Source organism: Chelonia mydas, chromosome 4 (assembly GCF_015237465.2).
Source record: "Chelonia mydas isolate rCheMyd1 chromosome 4, rCheMyd1.pri.v2, whole genome shotgun sequence".
NCBI lineage: Eukaryota > Metazoa > Chordata > Testudines > Cheloniidae > Chelonia > Chelonia mydas.
Window position 1 is genome coordinate 78,984,603 of NC_057852.1, and position 25,590 is coordinate 79,010,192.

Sequence of the window (25,590 nt, forward strand, 5' to 3'; positions counted from 1 at the left end):
ATTCTCCCAGGAGTAACACATCATTCAAAGAAGAAAGGTTTCTTACCTTCTACAATAACTGGAGTTCTTTAAGATGTATGGTTCCTATCTGTGTTCCACTACCCGTCCTCCTTCCTCTCTGCTGTGGAGCCTTGCCCTAAGACTTTGTGTGGTAGTAAGGTAACTGGAGAAGTGGTCAGTCCATGCCACCTGTTGTGTTTCCAGTTCAGAGCACAAGAAGGAGAAGGGTGCAGACTGCTAGCATAAATCTTCTGATCTCAGATGCATGGAGCACATGTGCATACAGACTGGGACACCTTTTGAAGAATTCCACTTGCTGTACAAAGTAAGCAACTTTTCTATCCCCTTCAAAACTTCTGTGTTCCCTTGCCCTTTTTGAAAGAGTGGGAGCAACTATATTAAATTGAAGCCTTGAAAAAGAAAGTAAATATAAGGTTGCACATGTAATCTTAATTTGCCCTCCTTGCCCATATGGATTAATATAGTCTTGCCCAGCTTTGCACAGGCAGGCTGTGTCCAGGGCCAGTGTAACCACTAGGCGAACTAGGCTGTCGCCTAGGGCGCCAAGTGGTTGGGGGCAGCCAAAAGTGCGCTCCGGGAAGGCTGTGGAGCGAAGGAGAGCTGGGGCAGAGGGGCGCAGGGCGGGCCTCCTGCAGCAAGTAATGGGGGGGGGGGCAGTGCACAGGGGAACCACTACCCGCCCCAGCTCACCTCTGCTCTGCCTCCTCCTCAGAGAGCACCGCCTTGCTCTGCTTGTCTCCCTCCCAGACTTGCATGCCAAACAGCTGATTGTCACCGCAAGCCTGGGAGGCGGGAGAAGCGTCGGCGTGCTCAGGGAGCAGGCGGAGCAGAGGTGAGCTGGGGCGGGGAGTTGCCGCATGGCTCCCCGGGCCGAGGGGAGGGGGGAAGTTGCTGCACGGCTCCCCGAGGGGAGAGGGGGCGGCGGGGAGCAGCTGCGGGGGGGGCCAGGTGGAAGTTTCACCTAGGGCGCAAAACATCCTTGCACCGTCCCTGGCTGTGTCAGAACCAGAAACAGAACCCAGCTCTCCTGGGTTGCAGGGCAGTGCCTTAAACACAAATAAATACTTTTTTTTTCTTGTTACCCTCTGTTTCATTCACAATCCACCATCGGCGGAGGGATAGCTCAGTGGTTTGAGCATTGGCCTGCTAAACCCAGGATTGTGAGTTCAATCCCTGAGGGGGCCATTTAGGGATCTGGGGCAAAAATTGGGGATTGGTCCTGCTTTGAGCAGGGGGTTGGACTAGATGACCTCCTGAGGTCCCTTCCAACCCTGATATGCTATGATTCTATGTGCACTGAATGAATGAGGCAGTGGTTCTGTAGAACAAATCATGTATCATATGTAGGGCTCCGTGTCAGTCACGGAGGTCACAGAAGTCATGGATTCCGCAACCTCTGTGACTTCTGCAGGGGCCAGTGTGGTTGACCCCAGGGCTGCCCAAGCAGATGGCTCGGGGCCATCTCCTGGAGCAGCCCCGGGGACAGCCACACCAGTTGCTGTCCCTGGGCAGCAGTTCCCGGCGGGCTGGAGCAGCCACGGTCTGTGGCCCCGGGTGGCGGTTTCCAGACAGCAGGAGCAGCAGCGGTCCCCAGCCCGCTGGCCGGAATGTCCATGGCCCCAGCAGCAGTCCACGGCCAGCCAGCTGGAGCAGTTGCAGTCTGTGGCCCGCAGCAGCTAGAGCCGCTAGCCCCAGGTGCCCCCTCCCCAGCAGCACACACCCTCACGTGCCCTCCAGCAGCAGCCCCCCCACCACACACGCAGTGTGACACCCCCCCCCCCATTTAAACACAGGTATTTTTAGTATAAGTCATGAATTTTTGTTGTCCGTGACCTGTCTCTGACTTTTTTAAAAATACCCATGACTAAATCATAGCCTTAACCATATGGTAGATGTACATGGGGGCCAAATGAAAGTTATATGCATAACCTTCATTTAGGAATTTACTAATTTTTGAGAAATTGACTGTTCAGCCTTAATCTTCATTTATGTGGTTTTTAAGAAAGCAAACTGAAAATCAATCACTGAGCCATATTGATCCCAGTCACCATCAGCATTTGAATTCAGAACCTCAGCACTATCCTCTACCACTTGAACGAAAGGAGTAACTGGGAGCAGTAGTAGTATGCCCTTCTTTGAGATGGCCTCATGAATGGACTAAGTTAACTTGGGTGGATCATGGGATCTCAGTGCCTCTTGTGCTAGACACAGACTCTCTTTGGCAAGTGGTTCTCCAGAGTCAGTTATGCTAATTTCTTGGCACCGTCTCAGCCAATCCAGATGGATCCAGAAATGTTGTACCAGGCATGGAGCTACTTTGGCAAGCAGATCTCCTAAATCAGTGCTGGACTTTCGCAGTACCAGACTTAGTCAACTGGGCTTGTTTTCCTGTATCTGTTAAATAGGTTTCTATTAGCATAAAACATTCTTTTACAATAGTGGAACGAATGAATGCCCTGTTCAATCCACCTTCTCTGCAGTTCTGACTTCTTAGCAGTTATCTGTCATACTTTCAAGTCTATTTGCATTTTATGAACGTTTTACCCTCAGCGTACCTTGAAATTATTGTATTAGCCTTAGCTCTGCAGCCAAGGGTCAGGAAAAAAAAATATTTTATATATATATATATATATATATATATATATATACACCAGCCAGTCATTCTTCACGATAGAGCAAATATTTAAATATCAATGACAACATAAAATGCATTTTGTCATTTTTTGCTCTATTTTTGTAATATAAATGCTATTTTATTAAATTAAAAAGCCCAGTAATGCATGAGACCATTTTTCATTACTACTTTCTTATGAACTCTTAGGTAAATCCATTCTGTACAGCGTAGAAGGGTGAGATTTAGACCTAACAACTGAAACATGTAATGGGAAAATACATATTGTAGCTTATATTTCACTGTGTTAAATATACCGGTAGGTGAAATTTAAATTTCTGGCTTATCAATATGACTTATATTATGGCAGAAAGGTCAAAAGGATGTCAGGGAGAAAAATCCAAATGACACAAGAAGAGCAAAAGTCAAGGAAATACAGTATTTTTTTTTTACAGTCCTGTCTTAGGCATTGTTTGATAGTTTCATATAATTTCCTCATTTTAGTGTAAATATCTAGAACTATGCTTGTGTTGTGATTACTGGGTTCATATCTGTTCACTGTTATTGCCAGTCCAGGAATTTAGCTATTATCATTATTACAAAATATTTATATTTCATTGTAAATGTATATGTTTTAACAAACAAACTCTCCTTGCCCTGAAAAGGTTAAAAGCTACAAGACAAACTCAAAACTCCTTGCAGCTCTTTTAGGAGTCTGAGAGTGAGGAGACTGACAATGAGAATAAGAGATAGGTTTTAAGACAGAATTTGAAGGAGAGTGGGTACTTGGCCAGTGAAGACAAGAACTAGTTCAGGCATAGGTGGAATCATGAAGGACGAGTGAGAGCCAAGGACAAGGAAAAATATTAAACCAAATTAACCCTTTGAATAGATATTTTTAAATTAACCTTAGGAAATGAGAAACATCATCAATCGTCTTTGTTCACTAGTTGACTTTCTGTCGCTATGGTATTGTCCCTGGCAGTTTCTGTTCTCTATGATTCTACCATCTGGGCAAGCATTTAATGTGACAGTTGCTATTATCACATTCACCCACAAATCCCAAAAGGCTGAATTCTGTTCCAGTTGGACTTAGTAGCAAAACTCTCACTAATTTCAGTGGGGCAGAAGATGTCAAGAGTAATAGATTTGTTTTTAATCATGAAAATTACACAGTACATCTTTCTCATGACAGGAGTGACAGAAACGTAGCTGTAGTCATTGTGAGTTTATTTTATTTTATTCATAAGAAGTACAACATGCTTCCCTGCATTGCTAAGTTAACATTATTCTGCTGCTCCTAATGCTCAATTACTGGCAGTAGCAAGAAAAATATAACTTAATGCCATTTAAATTGCATGTTTATTGCAGTACCTTTTAACAGGCATGAGGTAAAATATAACTTGGTTGCCATTAATCACCTTTGCTTCCATTATGTGGTCATAAAGACTTTTTCTTCTTTTATCTGGATTTAATTTAAATACAGTAGTGTCATTCTTATTAAGAGAGAGATTCTAAACTTTTTATATTCATGGTGTATCGGCCAAAATCTGCCCACAGATACTTGCATGTGCCTCCCGTTGGATCTTTGGATATGAGCAAGAGCCACATTCACTTCTATGGGGTCAGAAGGCTGTTTTTCTTCAGTCTATCCCAGATCATGTGGCAGATCTTTTCAATACATGTTCATGCTTTGTATATTATTTTGTCGTCACAACATTTCAGATGTGTTGCTGTGTACCAGAACCTATGTGCATCATTAATTCTAAAAATACCACCTCCTTTTCCTCATCTACATCCTTAGAAAGTGTGGTGATGTGTTACACGGTGTACCAGACTACTGACTTAGCTACAGTGTCCCAATGCATTACTCACAACATACTTTTACACTAAAAGATTCATTACAGTGAGACTTCCCTTCTGTCAGTCTTTTAAGTTCAGCATACCAGGCACCTAAGGACAAGTTAGAAGTTTGAGCATTCGTTTCTCAAGTGCTTGGGCAGGAGTATAGGCACCTCTAGAGCCTTAGGAGATCCCAGAAACTGGAGGTGCTGACAAAGTATATAACTCCCTCTAGAATTCATTAGGATAATGGTTTCCACGCTTTTTAGTGAGGCAACTCACCAACAGGATTTTGGCAAACCACCCAGGGTCTAAATTCGTGAGCAGGGCAGGCCCCAAAATCCTGGGCCACGGTCCTTTTCTTTCACCTTCTCTGCTTAATCCTGCTCCTTACCATGCCAAGAGGGGGACTGATCACCCATAGCAGCACCCTCCCCACCTTGGCATCACAATCCTAATCCTGGCCCAGTGGGGAAGAGTGGGGAGGGGTTGGAGAGCAAGCCTATCCTGCACTCACCACACAGCATGGCTCCTGCCATGGGGCTAGGCCTGTCTCCCCACTCCATTTGCACTTGGAACACATGGTTGCTGCACTGCTCAGGTTTGTTCCAGCCACGCCTCATTATGATCTGAGTGGCGCTGTGACCCCATGAACCAGGTTGCAATGCCCAGAGCAGGGAGCTGGGCCCAGTCCCATGGGACATGAACTGCCATTGAAGTGTGAGTGTGGTGGGGCTTGGCTCTCCAACACTCCTTCCCCTCAGGGATTCCCTCTACACCGGGCCTACCACCTATGTAGACCTTTTCTGCAACCTAGTAGCTTGGGTCCCACTATTTGGGAAACTCTGCCTTAGGAGGTCTGAAAGAGGGAGTCCAATTCCTTCAGGCCTGCCATGTATGTATGTGTCTAGAGGGTGCTCTTGAGTAAAGTAAATGAGCCATTGGTGAAGTTTATCAACACCTGAGGATTGTAGAGTCTGGTATGCCATCATAATGATCCTATTTCAAAACTTTTAATAACCTTTTTAAATTTAGCTGTATAGGTCAGTAATTTGGTCCTGTGCCAATAACTCAGATCAATCAACTCAATTTTAATCATCTCAGAGATGCTATTCTTAAATTGTGAATTTCCCCCTTGCAGGAGACTATCCACACCACTTAAACCCTTAATGTGAAGTTTAACAGGTGTGGATTGCACTGCGTGGACCTTCTGCATAGGGTGATTATCAGACAATGGAGAAAATCTTCTTCTGAAGTTGATGCAATATATATGTTTTCAATATACCGTAATGGCAATTTTAATTAATATTTTAAAACTTATTTTAAAATGATCTTCATTATGATTTGTTCAGTGCGGTGGGACATGTGCCCATCCTATTCAGGAAGGGATTAAAGAGCTCCTCTGGGCACAATCAGCTCCATCCTGGCACACCTGTGAAGCTTGGTAAGCCTAGCGATGGACAGGTCCTCAAAAGGGAGGATCCCTGCTCACTGGAGGGTGGCACTCTGAACTCAGAGTTCCCCAATCCCTGGAAAAAGGGGTTGCTGACCAGCAAAATGACTTGAGAGCCTTGGGTGCCTAGACCCTCTCAGAAAGGAGTGGGGTGGATGCTTTTCTCTGCCCCACTCCCGCCGTCTTTGGCTTCCTGAAGTCTTAGGACTCAGCTTGTTGTGCAAGTTTATTGACATTTTGGGTTTGGACTACTTTAACCCCCCTCACAAGGGGGCAGACACCCTCACTAGCACAGCTGAAGTGCTATGCTCTAGACTCTGAGACAGAAGCAGCGTCCACCCCTCTGCCTAAGACACTAGAGAGGTATAGCCTACTACATTCAACCTGATATAAACATACTTTCCTTGATGTGTGTGTTAGGTATTTAAAAGCTGTGGTTGTGTTTACTTTCCTCAGAGTGAAAAATGATGGCTAGTGAAAAGCTATTGAATGGTTTCATATTGCAGCCCAAAAGTGGGACTATTTGTAAAATATCTATAATATATAATTTAATAATACCATAGGCTTATTTCAAGGTGGGGACAGGCTGGTAGAGAAGGGAATGATTGTGGCATATTCACCAACTTTTAGGGCTCTTGGGAGAGTCCTGAATATATAAAATATTAATAAGCAAACAGCATTTAGGATCTTTCATTTAAATTATGCCAAAAATCAAAGAGTGTTGGACATTAGTGACTTGAGACAGTAGTAATAATTATTAAGTAATGTTTATTGTGGGGAAAGATCTTCTGACTATGCTTCATACAAAATGTAAAGCATAATGCAGTATTACCATTTCAACACTGCACAGTATTAATATCTGATTTGTGTTGCATTTGTCACATGTTGTTGTCAGTGGCACTGAAAGTAAAATGGTCAATGCAATATACAGCCCTTCCACAGAAGGATTGAATAAGACATAATTGGTAGTCAGAAGGTTAAAAGAGACTTGAGAAGATTTCAAGGAATTTAAAAAGTTAATCTGTCAAGGAGCATACCCACTTAGTTTGAAGATGGCTTGTATTCAAATTAAGATTTATCACAAGTTTTTAGGGGGTGTTTTTTGCAAATAACATTGCTACCTTTCTGTATTTTTTCCAGTGGAGCACATTGACTTTTCCGGTCGTGCTTTCAGGAATAATGAATGTCCTGCAAGCACTGCTTGTGGATAGTGGACTCTCCCCAATAAATCTGTGGCAATCCCAGAAATAGTAGCATTTAGATACTGTGGTGATCAACACTCTAGAAATTAAATTAAGATAGGACAGGTACCAACTCAGGAGTACTTCAGGGATTTAGGTCTCAATTTAACAAAGCACTTAAGCATTTGCTTAACTTTAAATCAGAAGGACTTAAGCATGTTTAAAGTTGTGGAAATACTGAAGTGCTTTGCCAAACGGGGATGAGATTACTCACATGTTAAACTTCTTTGCTGTTTTGGGGCCCTAGTTTCCTCTCCCTTTGTTTGTAACTCCTATTAACTTCTGACTTGTATCTGTGCTGAAGAAAAGCCCTTAGAGACTTTTAAGGCCAGACTTAGGGCAGGTGACTGTCTGGGGTGCCAGGCTTGGGAGGGCGCTGGACTCAAAGTGCTTTTTTGTTGTTAGTGACTACAGGGAAAATAGAATGAAGTAAAATGTTTCAGGTATTCCATACGTGGATTCATTTTTCACTAAGCCTCCTAGAATGTTATGGACATTTTTAGAATCTTGTGGAACCTTCCAGACTTTTTGAGAACTACATTTTCCTTCAACCTCTTAGAATAGCGTCAGCCATTCCCTCGTGGGTATTGTGGCAGAGCTCTGCCCTTGTCCCTGTGGGTCCCGCGCTTCCAGGCGGTTTATGCTAGCTTCAGAGGCTCACTGCAACCCTCCGTGTAGCCCTTCTCTCTCTAGGGCCAGGGATACAGTCTACTGAGCCCTTTTCATCATAAGCCAGCAATGGAGGTTGGTGATTGAATTTCCACAGTCTCTTGCTCCTACAGCCTTATGCCAAAATAGTTTAGCCTCCTGTCCTGACAGGGGCCTGTTTTCCCCTCCCAGGAGGTGTTTCTGTAGTGGTGGGTTGGGGGGAACCCAGGCCCGCCCTCTACTCCGGGTTCTGGCCCAGGGACCCTAATGGTAGCAGCTGTTGGCAGCCAACCTTTTACTGCCAGAGTTGCCACATTTCCCTGGGCCAGTTCCCCACAGCTCTCCTGCTTCTCCCGTCTTCACCTTATGTTAGGGCTCCCTTACCAATGACTTGAGGGTATCTTCATTAACCAGCCCTTCAGCCACAATTCCGCTCCTCTCTGCCTGACTGGAGTGAGCCCTTTTATATTATCAGAGGGGCCTTAATTAGAGTCAGGTGGTCACATTAGCTTAATGGCCTCACCTGACTCTTTGCAGGTTAATTGGAGTCAGGTGTTCTCATTAGCCTGGAGCAGCTCCTGCTCTGGTCAGTCAGGGAACAGAAAACTGTTAATCCAGTGACAAGTATATCTGCCTTCTGCTACTCTGCTGTACCCAACTGGCCTGGGTCTATCACAGTATATAAGGGATGGGGCACTGCCAGTCAGTGAAATACAAGAACGAAGTGAAGTGAGAGCCCAGCTGTGATATTGTGAACCTTGTTTTATTGTGTAATTATGAAAGTGTACTTGTGCTTTCAGACTTAAAGAGTGTAAGTATTAATTAATAAAGGCCATACTTAATGAGACACCAGAGATATTTATTGAACACCTGTCTATGCAACAATATAAAAGAAATACTGTTACTTCTTTTGCCATGCTTAACACATAATATTTGATGACTTTCTAAGACTGCGGAATATTGACTTTTGCTATTTTATTGCTCAAAAATGCCATTGGCCAGTCTTTGGATCTCTCTGACACTATGTTTCAGTTTGCGAAGGCAAAGGCGAGAAAAGTGACCTTTTGAACTAAAGGACTAGGGTTAACATTCTAAGGGTGTCACCTACTGTAATACTATTTAATACTGGTCCACCCTGTATTGGTGAATAGTTCAATTTCTTGATGTTAGTACATTTCTGTTGTTCTTAAAATTAAAAAGTGTCTATAAGCTTAGAGGAAACAAATGTTTTTATTTGCTTATATATGGCATGAGTAAATATAGATTTACAGATCCTAGCATGCAAATTTATCATTTTATATGACAGGGATAAATCATGGATGCAAATCGTACATCAAAGTCATGAAATGGGCTACAAATGCAATAAAAATAAGGTATTCAAAAGTTTTAACAAATAGAAGGCGGGACACCAAAGACGCTCCTCGCCTGGGGCGCCATTTGGTCTAGGAAATATACTATACATCATGGTGTGTGAATTAAAATATATATACTAAAAAGGTAACTTAGTATATAAATGATTATGTTTTACTAATATAACTGCTTGTTCAGTGTGTGTTCTGAACATTACTGATTTAAAAATGTCTCCCTCAAATTAGATACCCATAAACATCCCTGTAAATAGTAAATAAACACAACCAAAATTTCTTTATGTATCATGTGTCCAAGGTTGTTGATGCATTCTCATAAACTGAAATTGCATGTACACACAGCTTCTGTATGTGTACGCAAATCCCTTTAGTGCTGCATCAGGAGCTCTGTGAATACAGTTTAGGCATTCTCAAAAATGTGCAGAAACCTTCGAAAATATGGTCCCTTTAAACCAAAAATGTGCAGAAACCTTTAAAAATCTTTTCACATAAAGATGCCATTTTCAAAAGACTTTTTATTCGTGAAAAGAAAAAATAAAAAAGTCCCTTAGGAATCATCCTTCATAATATCAGTTGTAATTTTGTGTTTTGGGAGAAGAAAATGTGTTATGAGTGTACAGATGATGTGAACATTTGCATTTTCTGTGTTTTGTGGCAAATTGGGTCCCACGCTGCCTCTTCTGGGGGTGGGGGTTCAGGGCAAAGTTTCCTGCCCCTGAACTAGGGTATCTACTGTCCCACTAGTAACCCAGAGAAGGGTAGTGGAGAGGGAGGGACCCAGGCCTGCCCTCTACTCCGGGTCCCAGCCCAGAGGCCCTAGGGATAGTGGTAAACCACTTGAACTAGTGCTTTCTTCCCCTGGGCTACTTCCCTCTGCTGCTCTTCAGCTTGTGGGGCTTCCTGCCCTCTCTCTCTGCACAAGCTGGGTGTGTCTTTACCTAGGGTCTTGGTCTTCTAGCCAGCCACAGCACTTCCCCAAACTGCACTCTGCTCCAACTCTTTCCTCTGGCTGATTGAAGCAGGGGGGTTTTATCAGGTGACTAGCTTCAGGTGCTCTAATTGGCTTCAGGTGCTTTTAATTAATCTATAGAAACCTTTCTTCCCTCTACAGGGAATAAGGCTTCTCCTCTTCCTGGGACTTACATATCTCTCCTATATCACTCTCCTGCTGCTTTCTGTCTATGCTGTATCACAGTTTGCATTTAAAATATTTTTTTTCCAAATATTAAAACCAGTCAGGTAAGTAAAATGATTGTGCCTAAATATGATGAAATAGTAGCACACAAAACAATCTGTTATAATAACTGTATAGGAGAGTAGTTTTTGAGGTATTGTGAAAGAAAGGCAGCCATGTAGAAAGTTAGCTAGCTCACCCATCTTTTAAGTAAAGAGATAGATCTGTAGGGTTCCACTACCAGGTCTTGTTAATAGAGTATACTAATGAATTCTGTTATAGTACATAGATGGCATGATGACTAAAATGTGTAAAGGGCCATATTTCAGCAGCCCTGATGTAAACTCCAAACCATTAGCGGTCTGCACAGATTGATGCCTTTAGCAAACCATTTAACTTAGTTGGGTTGCACAGGGTATAAATCAGCTCAGAATTTGGTCCAGTGCCTTTACTCTTCATTTGTGGATGTCACTAACTCATCTGCATTCCATCTACTCTTTAATCGTCAGAAATTACAAATCTCTTGGGCCCAGATTCCCATTAATTTCAGTGTGAGGTTAGGTGCCCAAATACCTTTGAGAATCTGGGCCTCAGAAGTTACTAGTAAGCTAACATTACCAGAGAATGTCCATAGGCTGCTCCCACCAATCTTTTCAAGCTGCTGGATGACAGGTCTCTGGACTGCTACCCTGCTACTATCCAGGATGTGGGTCCCAATCTGCTTCTTCACTTTCTCTCTCTGGCAAGTCAGAGAGCAGATCCCTAAACTGTCATCCCAGAAGGACGGAGGAGTTGACAGGCAGACTCCCACAAATTTGAAAAGGAGAGATGGATTTGGGTTTGCTGTTCTGATTCAGCAGGAGCCAAAACAGGGTAATTATTTTAAAGCATTTGCCCTGTTTGCTGATCCAACATCCGTTCATATGATAACATGAATGGCAGCCAGCCTCTCAGTTGATAGCACTTTCCCATCAATTTCAGCTGTGGCTGCTTGCCTAGAACTAATATTGTTCTCTTCTTAACATCTCCTGCAGATTTTTAGAACCCAGTGTTGTGGCTTATTTTTACTTTAGAAACTATTAAATTAAATATGAAATTCTAAACTATTTTTCCTGTTGACTGACAAGGCCCAACTCTTTGTTTATACCACCTCCATCTAATACAGTAGACAATATTGAATCAGTCCCAATTTCTGTTCCTTTTCTGATGACAAGGCTTTTTAAAAAGAAAAGGAGTACTTGTGGCACCTTAGAGACTAACCAGTTTATTTGAGCATGAGCTTTCGTGAGCTACAGCTCACTTCATCGGATGCATAGCCTCAAGAGTAAAGATCAAAAGTTTCTTAAAAACAGAGTAGATTCCTGATTTCTTTACTGTCTATAAGTTTGTTTTAATATCAGAGTATACAAGTAAGAGGGAGTTAGGTTTCATCATCATTCTGCCCACCCACAAACAGGTTCATAGCACAATTATTGAGTAACCCATAAACCTAAATGGTGACAGGTTTCAGAGGGGTAGCCATGTTAGTCTATATCAGCAAAAACAACGAGGAGTCCCTGTGGCACTTTAGAGACTAGCGCATTTATTTGGGCTTAGCCCACAAAAGCTTATGCACAAATAAATTTCTTAGCCTCTAAGGTCCCACAGGGACTCCTCATTGTTTTTTCCATAAACCTAGAGAGGAAAACCAAACAAAGCCAACAAACAAATCTACCTTCCCCTTTCTTCCATGTCCTTGCTCATCCCACAATGACTCCCCACACAGTCTCTCATCCATGGCAAATTAGCCACGGGGCCCGTGTTCAGGGGGCCCAGGCAACTGGAGGGCCCCTGGAAAAAATCCGCCACCGGGGACGGAAGCCCATAGCCCCAGCTGCCGGGGGGGCGGGGTGGAGGGAGCGGCAAGCCCCAGCGCCCACACCACACTGCCCGCAGCAGCCCTGGGCGAGGAAAGCCCCACACCCACCCCAGCAGTCCCAGGTCGACCCCATCAGAAGCCGTAGGATGGGAGAAGCCTCCTTCTCCCTCCAGCAGCCACGGCCCAACCCCATCCCCGGCAGAAGCCCCCGGGTGGGGGAAGCCCCAGCACCCCCCACCCATCCCTGGCAGAAGCCGCGGGGCAGCAGGAGAAGCCCCCGTGCCTGACCCCTCTCTCTGGCAGACCCCCACTGCAGCCCTGTGACTGAAGGGGGGAGGGATAGCTCAGCGGTTTGAGCATTGGCCTGCTAAACCCAGGGTTGTGAGTTCAATCCTTGAGGGGGCCATTTAGGGATCTGGGGCAAAAATTGGGGATTGGTCCTGCTTTGAGCAGGGGGTAGGACTAGATGACCTCCTGAGGTCCTTTCCAACCCTGATATTCTGTGATTCTGTGAAGGAGCTCTCGGCGCCCTGGTGCTGTGGTGCGGGGACAGAGCTTCTCCAGTCTTGTGGCCGCAGTGGGGAGGGGGGCAGAAAGGAGCAAAAGGGATTCCAGGGCTGCGGTGGGGGTGGCAGAATGGGGGCGGAACCTGGGTGGAACAGGGAAGGGGCAGAAAGGGGTGGGGCTGAGGGAAGGGCCACAAGCGGAAGGGGTTGGATGGGGCGGGGCCACAGGAGGAAGGATGAAGAGGGGGACGCCACTTGGATGCATCCGATGAAGTGAGGTGTAGCTCACGAAAGCTTATGCTCAAATAAATTGGTTAGTCTCTAAGGTGCCACAAGTACTCCTTTTCTTTTTACTATATTACAGAGACATTGTGGGTGAGGTAATATCTTTTATTGACCAACTTCTGTTGGTGAGAGAGACAATGCTTTCAAGCTTGTCAGAGCTCTTCTTCAGCTGTGTGTACTTTGGAAACTTGTCTCTTTCACCAACAGAAGTTGATCCAGTAAAAGATATTACCTCACTCACCTTGTCTCTCTAATATCCTGGGACCAACATGGCTATAACAACACTGCAAATAGCATTATATGTGTTATTAAACAAACTGTGGTTTTGTGTGTAAGTCTGATTCAAGTGTTTGACTTGTTACGTATCTAAGCAAACATGCATTGAGAATAGGTAAGTGATAATTATCTAGCATAGGGATAACCGCACTTAGAAAATCTTTCCAAAGGGGCCACGGGTTATTTTGTATGGACCCCAGTGACCTACATTTGATCTACATGTAGGTGGTTGTAATAGCATAAAATGTAACAAACAGCAATGGATTAGAAAACCTATATATTGACTTGCACATTCAATCAACTTGCATGTGAACTCAGCAGGAAATTCAAAACAAAAGCTAATTTATGGAAAAATATGTAGTTCTAATCACAGTTTAGCCCTGTGGGGGTCCAAATAACAAACTACAATCTTTACATGCAGATGCTTTCATCTTACATTCCTGAGCTGGTGACATTCCAAAAATTCTTATCAAACCTTATTATCATCCTTCATTAAAGCTCATTACATTTCTCCTTATTGCATGTTTGCTATGAAATTCTATCACTCTTAATATGGAATATAAAAAGCTTTTGATGTGTTTTACCCATTTATGAGATTTGAAATACACAGCACAAGTGTTTCACTATAAACTGTAAAATCCCAGCTCAGTGTGTCATTTGAACATTATATTAATCTGACCTTTATTTGACTCTGTTCTGTTTGGTTTCTTAAATCTTTTCACAGTTTGCACATTTCTCTGCCACCAACATGCAAGTAGATTGTCAGCTGATCCTATAGTACCTTTCAAAGTACTGAATCATTTCATTATTATTCTTATAGCCTAGATACTTAAATTTGAAGTTTTGCTATTCCTTAAGAATTTTTGAAGTTTAAACCTTAAAGCTCTTAAACCATAAAAGGCCAAATTTGTACCCTTTTTTGTGATGTGCTCACATAAATGAGACATTTCCAAAAGATGCTCAGACAATATAATGGCAGTGTAATTTACTTAGTATTTCTTTTCTAAACAGATTGCTTTTTGTGAGCGCTGCAATGATTGATGTGGCTTTGGAAAAGATTTTTAATAGAGTTGGGGGAAATGGCATAAAAAAATATAAGAATGAACCTGAGCCTCAACCTTGCCCCAGAAGAGAGCTGCCAGGGGTTCGAGGGCAGGGAGAAAGATCATTCTGGAGGAAGGAGTGAAAGGTTGAGAAAGGAGTGAACAGGGAGAGCTGAAAAACCTGTGTAAGTAAGCAACCAACAGTTAACTCAGCCTTGTAAAAACTGAACATTTGCCAAACCATATGCCTAATATGCTTATCCCTCCCTTAACACAATGATGAAAACAAATGACATTGTTTCTCATCTTCTGTAAAATAACAGTAATAATTGTAAGTAAAAATAATACAAATAAATAAAGTATTCATTTGAGGGCAAATATAATTTTGCAAGGCTGGCTTAACTGAACTGAAACTCTATACTTTTTAAGGTTCATTCATCACAAGTGTAAATAATCAATATTCAGCCGAAATTCCAGGGCCTGAACATATCATCTTAAAGAGTATTACTCAGTGGCGAATCCTGGGTAATATTGGAGTCTTTAGAATAAAGGCACAAATATGGAAACAGGATGAATATCAGATAAATATTGTCTCTAATTGTCTACTGCGTAATGTTCTTTAGGCCTGGTTATTGGAAACCTAGGGTTGCAGTTGAACCTTGATTAAGTTTCAGATAACGCTATTGACAGTTGATAAGATGATCATTGTTATTGCAAGAAAATAGCTGACCTGTAAAATAAAATGTGACATCAGCCATATGTGTATTTTTTGAAAAATACACATTGTGCATTCCATTTTTAGTGAACAACAAGAAAAAATGCAGAGACTATCATCCACCCATAACAACTGTGGAAATGAAAAATATAGAATGTGTAAAAATATCATATAATCATGTCTGGTTAGAGGCCAAAACAAAGAAACCTCATCCATAAAATCTACCTGACATATCTTTGTTGCCACATTCTCTCTAAGCAATATCCTTTGTGATGTGTTTTGCACAGATTGTTTTATGAACAAGTTTTACAGAAAATGGAGCATATGGGATCAAGATTAGATTTTTTCACAGGTAAAACTGCAGAATTAATGGATGGGTCAAAGCCATTCAAAAATACAAGGATAGAGAGCACAACTTTTCCAACTATTATATGAAGAGATCTCAGTAGACTTTGGCGAGTTTCCATGTGATCATGCAGTGAAATTCCATTTATAAATGTACAGCTTTGAGAAGTAAAGTTTCAGCTACTCTTTTTAAAAAAACATGCATCGTCTTATTGGCTACTTTCTGATGAGGTTGAACAGCATAAATTGCTGTTGCTTGGATTTTACATGTCCAAAACTGGCTTTGTGATGACTTGAGAAAAGACCAATAGCATATGAAGAACTTGTGCTTTGATCATTTCACTTATTTTTAATTAACTATTTTCTTGATCTGCAATGAAGTGTACATCTGAAAAGCATATTTTTAGTGGACAGCAGATGAATGCAAATCAGATTGTAAATGAAGGGGTTTATTTCACACCTGTCTCTTACCAAATTGGGAGTATTATGCTGCATATCTTAAGGTTAAAACTAGAGAAAATCAGTAATTTTCAAGTTGAATTATATCCAGCCCACTCTAGGTCCTTAAGAAGGTTCAAATTCTAATTGTAGCTGCAAGAAAAACACATGGTAAATAATTTTTTTAAAACTTCAGTTTTCAAATATTTCATTTGAAAATTCATTGTCAACAGGGAGATGAATGGAAAATAATGCCTCAGCAACACTGAGTAGTAACTGCAATTTACTTGGTTTGCATTATAATCTTTTCACATTGGTTTGGAAATGTAAACAGTCTTCTTTTTCTTTTACTCAATACAGGTGTTTGTGAGTTTGGGGGTGGGGGTGTATAAATATTTGTGTGTGCATGTGTGTGTGTGAATGTGTATGTGTGTATATATAAATATATATATTCCGTTTAATTCTAGGGAAGCAGTTTATACACCTCAGCTTGCAATTACCCAGATATATACAGCAATAGCAGTCGATGATAGAGTTCAATACTGAAAGGTGGAATTTTATCATACAGCAGATCTGCAGAAGTAAAACTCATGGGAGAGGCAAACACTATTAGGTTCCTCTGGCCACATTTCACCATTTTATTCAGTCACTTTCCCTTACAGAACATGCGATAAAATTGTTCCCAGGAGACCACCAAGCCACCATTTCTATGTTCCCAGTGTTCTCCCATTACCCAGGCTGTTATTACTTTTTCCTCCCTGGTCATCCCAGTGACAGGTTGGGGGAACAGTATGCTCACTGACTCTACCCCATGCTGCTCACTTCCCACCCTCTCATCCTCCATTGATCCTTGGACCTGTGGACAGCCCTCTCATCTGAAAGACATCACCTCCAACAGCACACTGCTTTCTAACCCAGTACTGGAGAATTGGTTCATTACCAGTACCATAGTGAAAGTACCATCCATTGCATTACTTCTGCTACTTTCAACAGCATTTGGGGTTTTCTTCAGAGATCTCCGCTCCAGACATTGACCAGAGTTCTAGCTGCCTATTTCACTTTCCGTTATTGCAGGGCCAACATTTTTAAATCTAGCCTCCATTTATGTGCAGGCAACTTTGCAAGTTCAGCACTTTTCACATGCATTTTTGAGCAGTGTCACTTGCATGCACAGTTGATAGAATTTACATACAAAAACCCCAATTTGTCCCAGTGGATTTTGCATAAGTACATTCTATCACTTGAGTACACAAATTATTGTGCTTCAGAAATGAATAAAAAATGTGTGACCAAAGGTGCATGCGTACGTAAAAAAGGGTTTGAGGTGCTTTGGAATTTTTGTCCTGAGGAGTGAATACATCTCTCTGATTTCCGATCTGTTTATTGCATATGGACAGATCTTTCCCATAAAGAATGAATATATCTTCCAAAAACATACCAGTTTCCAACCTTTGGCAACTGTAATGACCCCCCCCACACACACACATACTTGATGGTTTTATCTATTCATTTTACATACACTGGTGTCTCAGTACAAACTTTGTTTTCCTTTTAGTTGCTTGCCAGTAAATCCTACTGAGTTTTAAATCTCTGAAGTTGTAGGATCCCAGTGGCTGATAAATTTCATTAGTAACCTGCTCTCAGTCTCCTGTACCTCTCCTGTTTCCACCTGTCTGAACCCGGGGACAAACCAATCAAACCCAAAATTTACTATGTGGAGAGATGGATGACTAGCTTTCTATTACAATCTTGATTGTGTATCCCCTTTATGTTCCTCAGAAAAGGTCTGTTTCACCTCAGAATTTGCAAGCCTTTTTTAATTTTAAGAAATAAGAATAGGCATTTCTGAGATGTTATAAAAATATGTGTAATTGCTTCTGGAAAATGTATAACTTGACTTGGCCTGCTTCATATTTGGTTTATTAACCCATCTTTGCCAAAGTCTATGTGTAGGACGATTTTTGAGAAGGTGGGTACTTATTTTTGAAGTAACCTTATTTGGAAATAGATTCATCAGGTTCCAACAGATTTTTAATGTATGCCAGAGGTCTGACTGACCTTGCAAAGCCTTCAAGGACTCCATTTTGCTAGTTGCTTTACAAACACAAGGGGAAAAAAGATGGCCCCATCCCAAGGAGCTTACAATCTAAATATAAGACAAGAGACAACAGATGGATATAGAGAGATGGGGGGGGGAATACAAGGAAACAATTAGATAATATTGATCAGTGTGATAGGCGGTGGTCTCAATACACCAGCAGCCTAATCACTGTAATGTTTTTTGTAGACATCATGGCAAAGGAGAGTTTTGAGGAGGAATTTGAAGGTGGATAATGAGAGCTTTGTGGATGTGAATCATGAAGGGTTGCATAGGAGTTAGCACGAAGGTTCTTGTTTGAAAATTTAACGTGTGCAATAGAGGCTGGCGCCATGGGTAGATCGGAGGTGAGCATCAATAATTCAATAAGAAATGAGTGGTACTATGGGAATAGTCCATGAAGAGCCTTGAAAGTGAGTACAAGCAGCGTCTGTTTGATGTGTTAGAGCAAGGGAAGCCAGTGGAGGGATGCAAACAGAGGGTGATACGATCAAAGCGATGAGCTAGGGAAATGATCTTTGCAGTAACATTCTACATGGATACAAGTGGGGCAAGGATGCCTTCGTAATGACCCGAGAGGTGGATGTTGCAATAATTGAAACACAGGATGATAGGAACTTAGACAAGAGTTTTAGCTGTATGAATGGATAAGAAAGACCACATCTTAGAGACGTTGTGCAGAAAGATTCAGCAAAATTTAGAGAGAGCCTGGGTGTGAGATCCTAAAGAAAGGTCTGAGTTGAAGATGACACCCAGGTTATGAGTGGGGCCTTACCAAATTCACGGCCGTGAAAAACACGTAAGGATCATGAAATCTGGTCTTTTGTGTACTTTTACCATATAGCAGTGTTTCTCAAACTGGGAGCCCTGACCCAAAAGGGGGTTGCCAGGCTATTATGGGGTGGGGAGTTACAGTATTGCCAGCCTTACTTCTGCGATGCCTTCAGAGCTGGGCAGCTGGAGAGCAGTGGCTGCTGGCCAGGCACTCGGCTCTAAAGGCAGCTCCGCTGCCAGCAGCAGCACAGAAGTAAGGGTGGCCTGGCATGGTGGGGGGGTTGTCATTTGAGGGAGGGGTTGTCATGGGCTGTATGTGTTTCTATTTTGTCATTTTAAATGCATATTCATGCTTTGTTACAACACTGTGAAATTTAAGATTTAAATATCTGAAACCGTGAAATTCAAAGCTTTTTAAAAAGCTGTGGCTGTGAAATTTACAAAATCTACAAAAATAGGCTGTGAATTTGGTAGGGCCATGGGTTATGAGCTTGAGTTGTAGGCAACGTGGTGGTGTTGTCTGTAGCGATTGAGAAAGGAGATAGGGGGCAGGGCATGGGAGCAAAGATTAGGAGCGCTGTTTTACTTGTGTTGAGCTTGAGCTGGCAGCTAGACATCCATGAGGAGACAGGCAGAGATTTTAGCTTGAACAGAAGTAGACAGGTCTGGAGTAGAGAGGAAGATCTGTGAGTCATCAGCATAGAACTGATAGCTGAATTTGTGTTTACGGATGAAATTACCCAGCAATAAGGGAAGGGAATCTAAAATCATCTGCATCTCCTGTGGACATTATGATCATAGTGACTTCGGTATATGTAATGGGTCGTAGCATCATGGAATGTAAACTTAAGGTGGTCGTTGACTCTCTTCCTAAAGTTCATGTTTGAGTTACTAGGGTTTACGGGATATAGAGCTGCTTTGTGTCACTGAGTTTTAGCTACCGCCAGGGCTCCATCTAGGGTTTTAAACACTGAAAATGAATGAAAGTAGAAACCAAACACTAGAATCCATACTTTTACTACACAAAGTACTGTACCACTGAATTGGGATATCCTAAAAATAAACGCAGAGCCAGATCAACCCCATGAGTGCCCACAGGCCATAAAATAAAAATGTTGAACATCTTCATTTTTATAGTCCCAGTATATTCCTTTGACTGTATTGCAGTTCTTTTCTTTTCACAGAGTTGGCTCTCTTCAGTTACCTCTACTGTTCCCCAATCAGGGAAGGCCTTTTCTCTTCCCTCCCCCCACCTCCATTTGACCAGACAGGTTTCAGAGTAACAGCCGCGTTAGTCTGTATTTGCAAAAAGAAAAGGAGTACTTGTGGCACCTTAGAGACTAACCAATTTATTTGAGCATAAGCTTTCGTGAGCTACAGCTCACTTCATCGGATGCATCCGATGAAGTAAGCTGTAGCTCACGAAAGCTTATGCTCAGATAAATTGGTTAGTCTCTAAGGTGCCACAAGTACTCCTTTTCTTTTTGGTCAGACATGTTTCTTTATTACCCACTCTTGCTGGCTTGCACACTGCTCCTTTGCTCTGTATGGCCAGCATGTGTCACATTCCACTGGGGGACTATTGGTTATTTTGTTTGTTTTTTAAAAAAGCTTGCCAGCTCTCCTCAGTGTTCCCCTTACGCTCTCCCTTCACTTCTGCCACTCCCGAACCTACCTACATAGCGGCGTCTCTAAAATGGTGCCCCAAATAGCTGTATATTAGGCCTAGGCCTCATGAATCAGTTGATTTTTACATAATGTGTGTGTGTTGGACAGATTTGTTATAATGCTAGTTTGGAATGCTATAAAGAAGAGATCATGATAATGAAAATATAATTGTAAAATTAAAATGTTATTTTTATTTAGGGTGTGGTATCACCTACCAGCTCTGCACTTTTTCTAAACACGTAAAAATATACTTCCTGCCCCAAAGAGCTCACAATCTAAAAGGCAAAAAACAAGAATAGGGGGCTGAAAAGGGAAAAACCATACAAACAGAGTGGACAGGGAGACAACTTACACTCACATTTGTAGTTCCGCAGGGTGGGTCTGAGGTGGGGAGGCATTTGCACAAAGTATCCCTAACTATCTTACTATCTAGGAGTTATTAACTGACTAATTTCTCATTGGTTTCATGAAAGAAATGGGTTCTGACGAGGGATCTGAAGTTGTGATCTAGTGTATTAGCTCCGGAAGGTGTTCCAAGCATAGGGGCTATAAAAAAGCAAGCCTAGAGCTGGTTGTGGGAGAATTGGGCAAACAAGGCTGGCATTGTTCGAAGAATGGAGGGGGCAAGAGGCAGCAATTTATTTTTCTGTGGTTTCCGTCATACACGTTACCATAAAGTGCTTTATAGAGAGACTTGATCATAATTTAAAAAGAATGGGCTTGTGTTAAAATTTATACTTAATCACCTCTTTAATTGTTATGGGGAAGGGAGAGAGTTCCAGTTGGATGAGGGAAAGTGCGAAGATCTTCATTGTGGAGGGGTGGAATCAGCTAAAATTGGATCAGAATGCTAAGGTGGATCACAGAAACTGAAGCAACTATGCACTGCCTCTTACTCAGGGCAGATTGCAATATTACATTCTCTCCCATACTAAATTATCCTCTCTTCCCCAAACAGAAAACTAGATTCAGAGAATGACAAGAAGCCAGTAAAGGTGGCAGAGGTTGGAGATGATTTAGTCCTATTAACTGGAGTAGGGGAGTAGTCTACTTGGAGCATTTTGGATCATGAAGTATTTTAGATCCCTCTTTAAATTATGTTCTGTTTACAGTACTTTAACCCCATTGGAGCCAGTGAAATGAACCAGGAAAACTGCAAATATAATTGGCCCTAGGAATTTAGCAAGACCATATTTAAAAGAGGTGCAAGAATCAAATAGGAACCATAGTTAAGACATAATGAAGGGCTAATTCTGGCAATTTTTTGGCAAAGATGATGGGCAGATTTATAGACAAAAGGGAGGTGGAAGAAAAGGAAGAAATAAGGTTTGAGGATCAAGGATCACTACAATTTCAGGCCTCGACAGCCAATTAAAGGTCTGAGAAAGGAGAGTGATAGTGGAGTCAGAGACTTGGAACAAAGAGAATAATTTATCTGGAGGGAGGACTTTAACCTTTGGAACATACAGTACTAAAAGCTTGTTTGGTTTTTTTACAGAAGGCACTGGTGGAGGGTGTAATCCTACAGAGGGCCTAATCTTGAGTAAGGACTTCATGATCAGGCCCAGGGTCAATACAGATAGATTGGAGAATCAAAAACTGAACCAAATGGGATGAAGTTGCGTGCCCTGAGTGCAGAAGTAATAAGTGAGATTGACTGTAACAATGATGCGTGAGAGAGAGACAGAGGAAGAAGAGAAGAAATGAGACCGAATTATTTAGCTTTTTGATATTTTTATATTAATAGTTTTTTTAAAAAAATTAAACCTACATTATTACATTATTTTACAAAAACACTTTTGTGCACCAGCATCATTTTCAATCTCTGCTCTGGGAATAGTGCTTTATAGATAACATCTGCTGCAAAACTATGGGCTACAAAGCTAGTATACAGTGTTTAAAATAAAATGAGGCTTGGATGGTGTGGAAGATTGGGGAAAAAACAAACCATACATATTAAGAAGTTTGAGAAAATTTCATATGACATTAGAACAATTTTAGTGTAAATCAGTTTTTTGCTTTGAAGCTCTAGATAATAGGATTAATTAATAGTGTTCAATGATACCAGAGATAAATTTGACTAATTACTCTGTAAATAGTTATACAGTTTAACTTGTTCTTGGAAAAAAGACGACTAAGGGGGGATATGATAGTCTATAAAATCATGACTGGTGTGTTAAGGAAGTGTTATTTACTCCTTCTCATAACACAGGAACTAGGAGTCATCAAATGAAGTTAATAGGCAGCAGGTTTAAAACAAACAAAAGGAAGTATTTTTTCATACAACGCACAGTCAACCTGTGGAACTCCTTGCCAAAGGATGTTGTGAAAGCCAAGACTATAACAGGGTTCAAAAAAGAACTAGATAAATTCATGGAGGATAGGTCCATCAATGTCTATTAGCCAGGATGGGGAGGGATGGTGTCCTTAGCCTCTGTTTGCCAGAAGGTGGGAATGGGTGACAGGGGATGGATCACTTGATGATTCCCTGTTCTGTTCATTCCCTCTGGGGCACCTGGCATTGGCCACTGTCGGAACACAGGATACTGGGCTAGATGGACCTTTGGTCTGACCCATTATGGCCTTTCTTATGTTCTTGCAATTTTTACAAAAAAGAGGTGGGGGGGAGAGTGGAGTACCCCCAATATACTGTCTCAAATACTATATGGCCTTCATTACTATAGTAGCTAAGCACCTCACAATATTTAACTTTATCCCAGCCCGCTGAGATAGGGATACTTAGCCCCATTTTACAGATGGAGGTGGGGACAGACTACGTGACTTGCCCAAGGTCACACAGGAAGTCTATGACAGATTAGGGAAGTGAACACAGTCTTGTGAGTCCCCAGGCTAGTGCCCTAATATCTTCCTAATGCTTCCTCTCTGCTGCTTGTTATCTTTGGTTGCTCCTGCTTGGCTGTTCAGAACAGAATTATTTATTTTAGGAACTCAATTAGGCAGCCTAATTTTTAAAATGAAGTGATTTATCTGTACAGAAGATTTAGTCCTGGTCTATGCTGTGGGGGGGAATTAGGGTGACCAGACGTCCCGATAAATTCCCGATTTTTAGCCATTTGTCCCAATATTACGGCTTTGGCTGCTCATGCAGTTTTTTGGGGTTTTTTTGCTTCAGCAACTCCGCTCCGGATGCGCTTTTTTTTTTTTTTTTGCTTACCCCAAGTGTCCCAATATTTTGTCCATTTCATCTCGTCACCCTAGGGGGACTCGATCTAAGTTACACAACTTCAGCTACGTATATAACGTAGCTGAAGTCAACGTACTTAGATCTACTTACCGCAGTGTCTTCACTGCGGTAAGTTGATGACTGACGCTCCGCCATCAACTCCGCCTGCGCCTCTCGCTCTGGTGGAGTACCGTAGTCGAAGGGAGAGCGCTCAGCGGTCGATTTGTCGTATCTAGACAAGACACAATAAATCGATTCCCACTGGATCGATCGCTGCCCACCGATCCAGCAGTAATGTAGACAAGCCCTTAGAGATGGAAAGGAGAAGGGGCACAGACTTTTGTCTTTTATCTGTTGACAGAGTAGTGCAAGAGTCAGGATGAGAGTGCGAGAGCATTAAGTGTGCGATTAAACTGAGTGTGAGACATAGAGGCACGGTATTGTTACTTAATGGAGCTTATTGCCAGTTGAGTTCACTGATACTGCTATATTACTAAACTGCACATACAGTAATTGCTTGGTGCTACAGCATAAACTGTAGTTGAATAATTACATTGTAGGCCAGGGGCGGGCAAACTTTTTGGCCTGAGGGCCGCATCTGGTTTTGGAAATTGTATGGAGGGCCGGTTAGGGGAGGCTGTGCCTCCCCAAATAGCCAGGCATGGCCCAGACCCCGCCCCCTATTCCCCCACTTCTCACCCCCTGACATCCCCCACTGGGACTCCTGCCCCCTTACCACACTGCCTGGAGCACCGGTGGCTGGCGGCGCTACAGCCGCGCCGCCCAGCTGGAGCCAGCCACGCCACCACGCAGCACAGAGCACCGGGTCAGGCTGGGCTCTGCAGCTGCGCTGCCCCAGGAGCTCGCAGCCCCACCACCCAGAGCGTTGCGCCGGCAGCACAGTGAGCTGAGACTGCAGAGAGGGGGGACAGAAGGGGAGGGGCCAGGGGCTAGCCTCCAGAGCCAGGAGCTCAGGGGCCGGGCAGGAGCGTCCCACGGGCCGGATGTGGCCCGCAGGCTGTAGTTTGCCCTTCTCTGCTGTAAACGCTTGTTCCTATTGTTGTATATTTTAATACACAATTTCCTATTGTCATAAAAACATGGAAATGTCATTATTAGAGTGACAGGTTTCAGAGCTTATGCTCAAATAGATTGCTTAGTCTCTAAGGTGCTACTAGTACTCCTTTTCTTATTATTAGAGTGAGTTGTCATAAATGTATTTATCACTTGACACTGCAGTTAAGAGCACCAAACTCCTTAAAAAGTATGTGTTTTTTATCACCAGCAATGCATCTCTTTGGCCTCAACTGGCAGTTACAACAGACTGAAAATGACACATTTGAGAACGGAAAAGTGAATGCTGATACCTTGCCAACAAACACTGTATCGTTACCTTCTGGTGAAAATGGTGAGACTAACTTTATTCAGTTTCTTTTTTAACATTTCCTTTCCTTGAACTTGTGTTCTACTTACATCACTTCTTTTTCCATCCTCATCTTTTTCCACCATAATCATGTAGTTCTAATGAAATTATAAAGCCATTTAAAAAAACCACAGTATTAAAAAAATATTGTACAGTAGAGGTAAACAATTAAAGTTTTATTCAGATTGTAATGGACCACATCATCTCTCCCACCACATGGATGGAGGGAGTGGGATCCAATAGATCCTGACCTACAGATGTAGAAAGGGGCACTGCCACCCGTCTGGCAGTTCTCATAGGCTAAACCTCTGGGCTTGTAGAGTTTGGCCTGTGCAGCTAGAGAAGACAGGGAATTTAGATAGGGCTGGATGGAAGAGACGTGGAGATGTCATTGCATCCCATCAGCCCTTTGGATCTCCTTTAGATAAATTAATGTTGACCCTGTCAGTACTAAGTTAGCTGCATTCCTCCTCCAAAGTTTAGAAGCCCTGTTCAGGGGGCCTCTGATTGTAGGAAGGTGGGGATTCTCTGGAACCATGCCTGCTGTTAAAGCCACAATGTCAGAGAGCCGGAGATGACTGGAGGAGCTAGTCCAGAGGAATAGGCCTTCCATATACTGG

General features: G+C 42.4%; 1 protein-coding gene across 6 annotated transcripts in view; it reads left to right on the forward strand.

Annotated features, from left to right (window-relative positions):
• The window catches only part of TENM3 (teneurin transmembrane protein 3), a 2,200,211-nt gene that overhangs the window by 2,040,163 nt on the left and 134,458 nt on the right, over positions 1-25,590 (forward strand). For all 6 annotated transcript variants that reach the window (XM_043546023.1, XM_037897578.2, XM_043546025.1 and 3 more), the window contains one exon: positions 24,833-24,955. In XM_043546023.1, the coding sequence (XP_043401958.1) occupies positions 24,833-24,955 (123 nt within the window). The remainder of the gene's footprint in view (positions 1-24,832; positions 24,956-25,590) is intronic.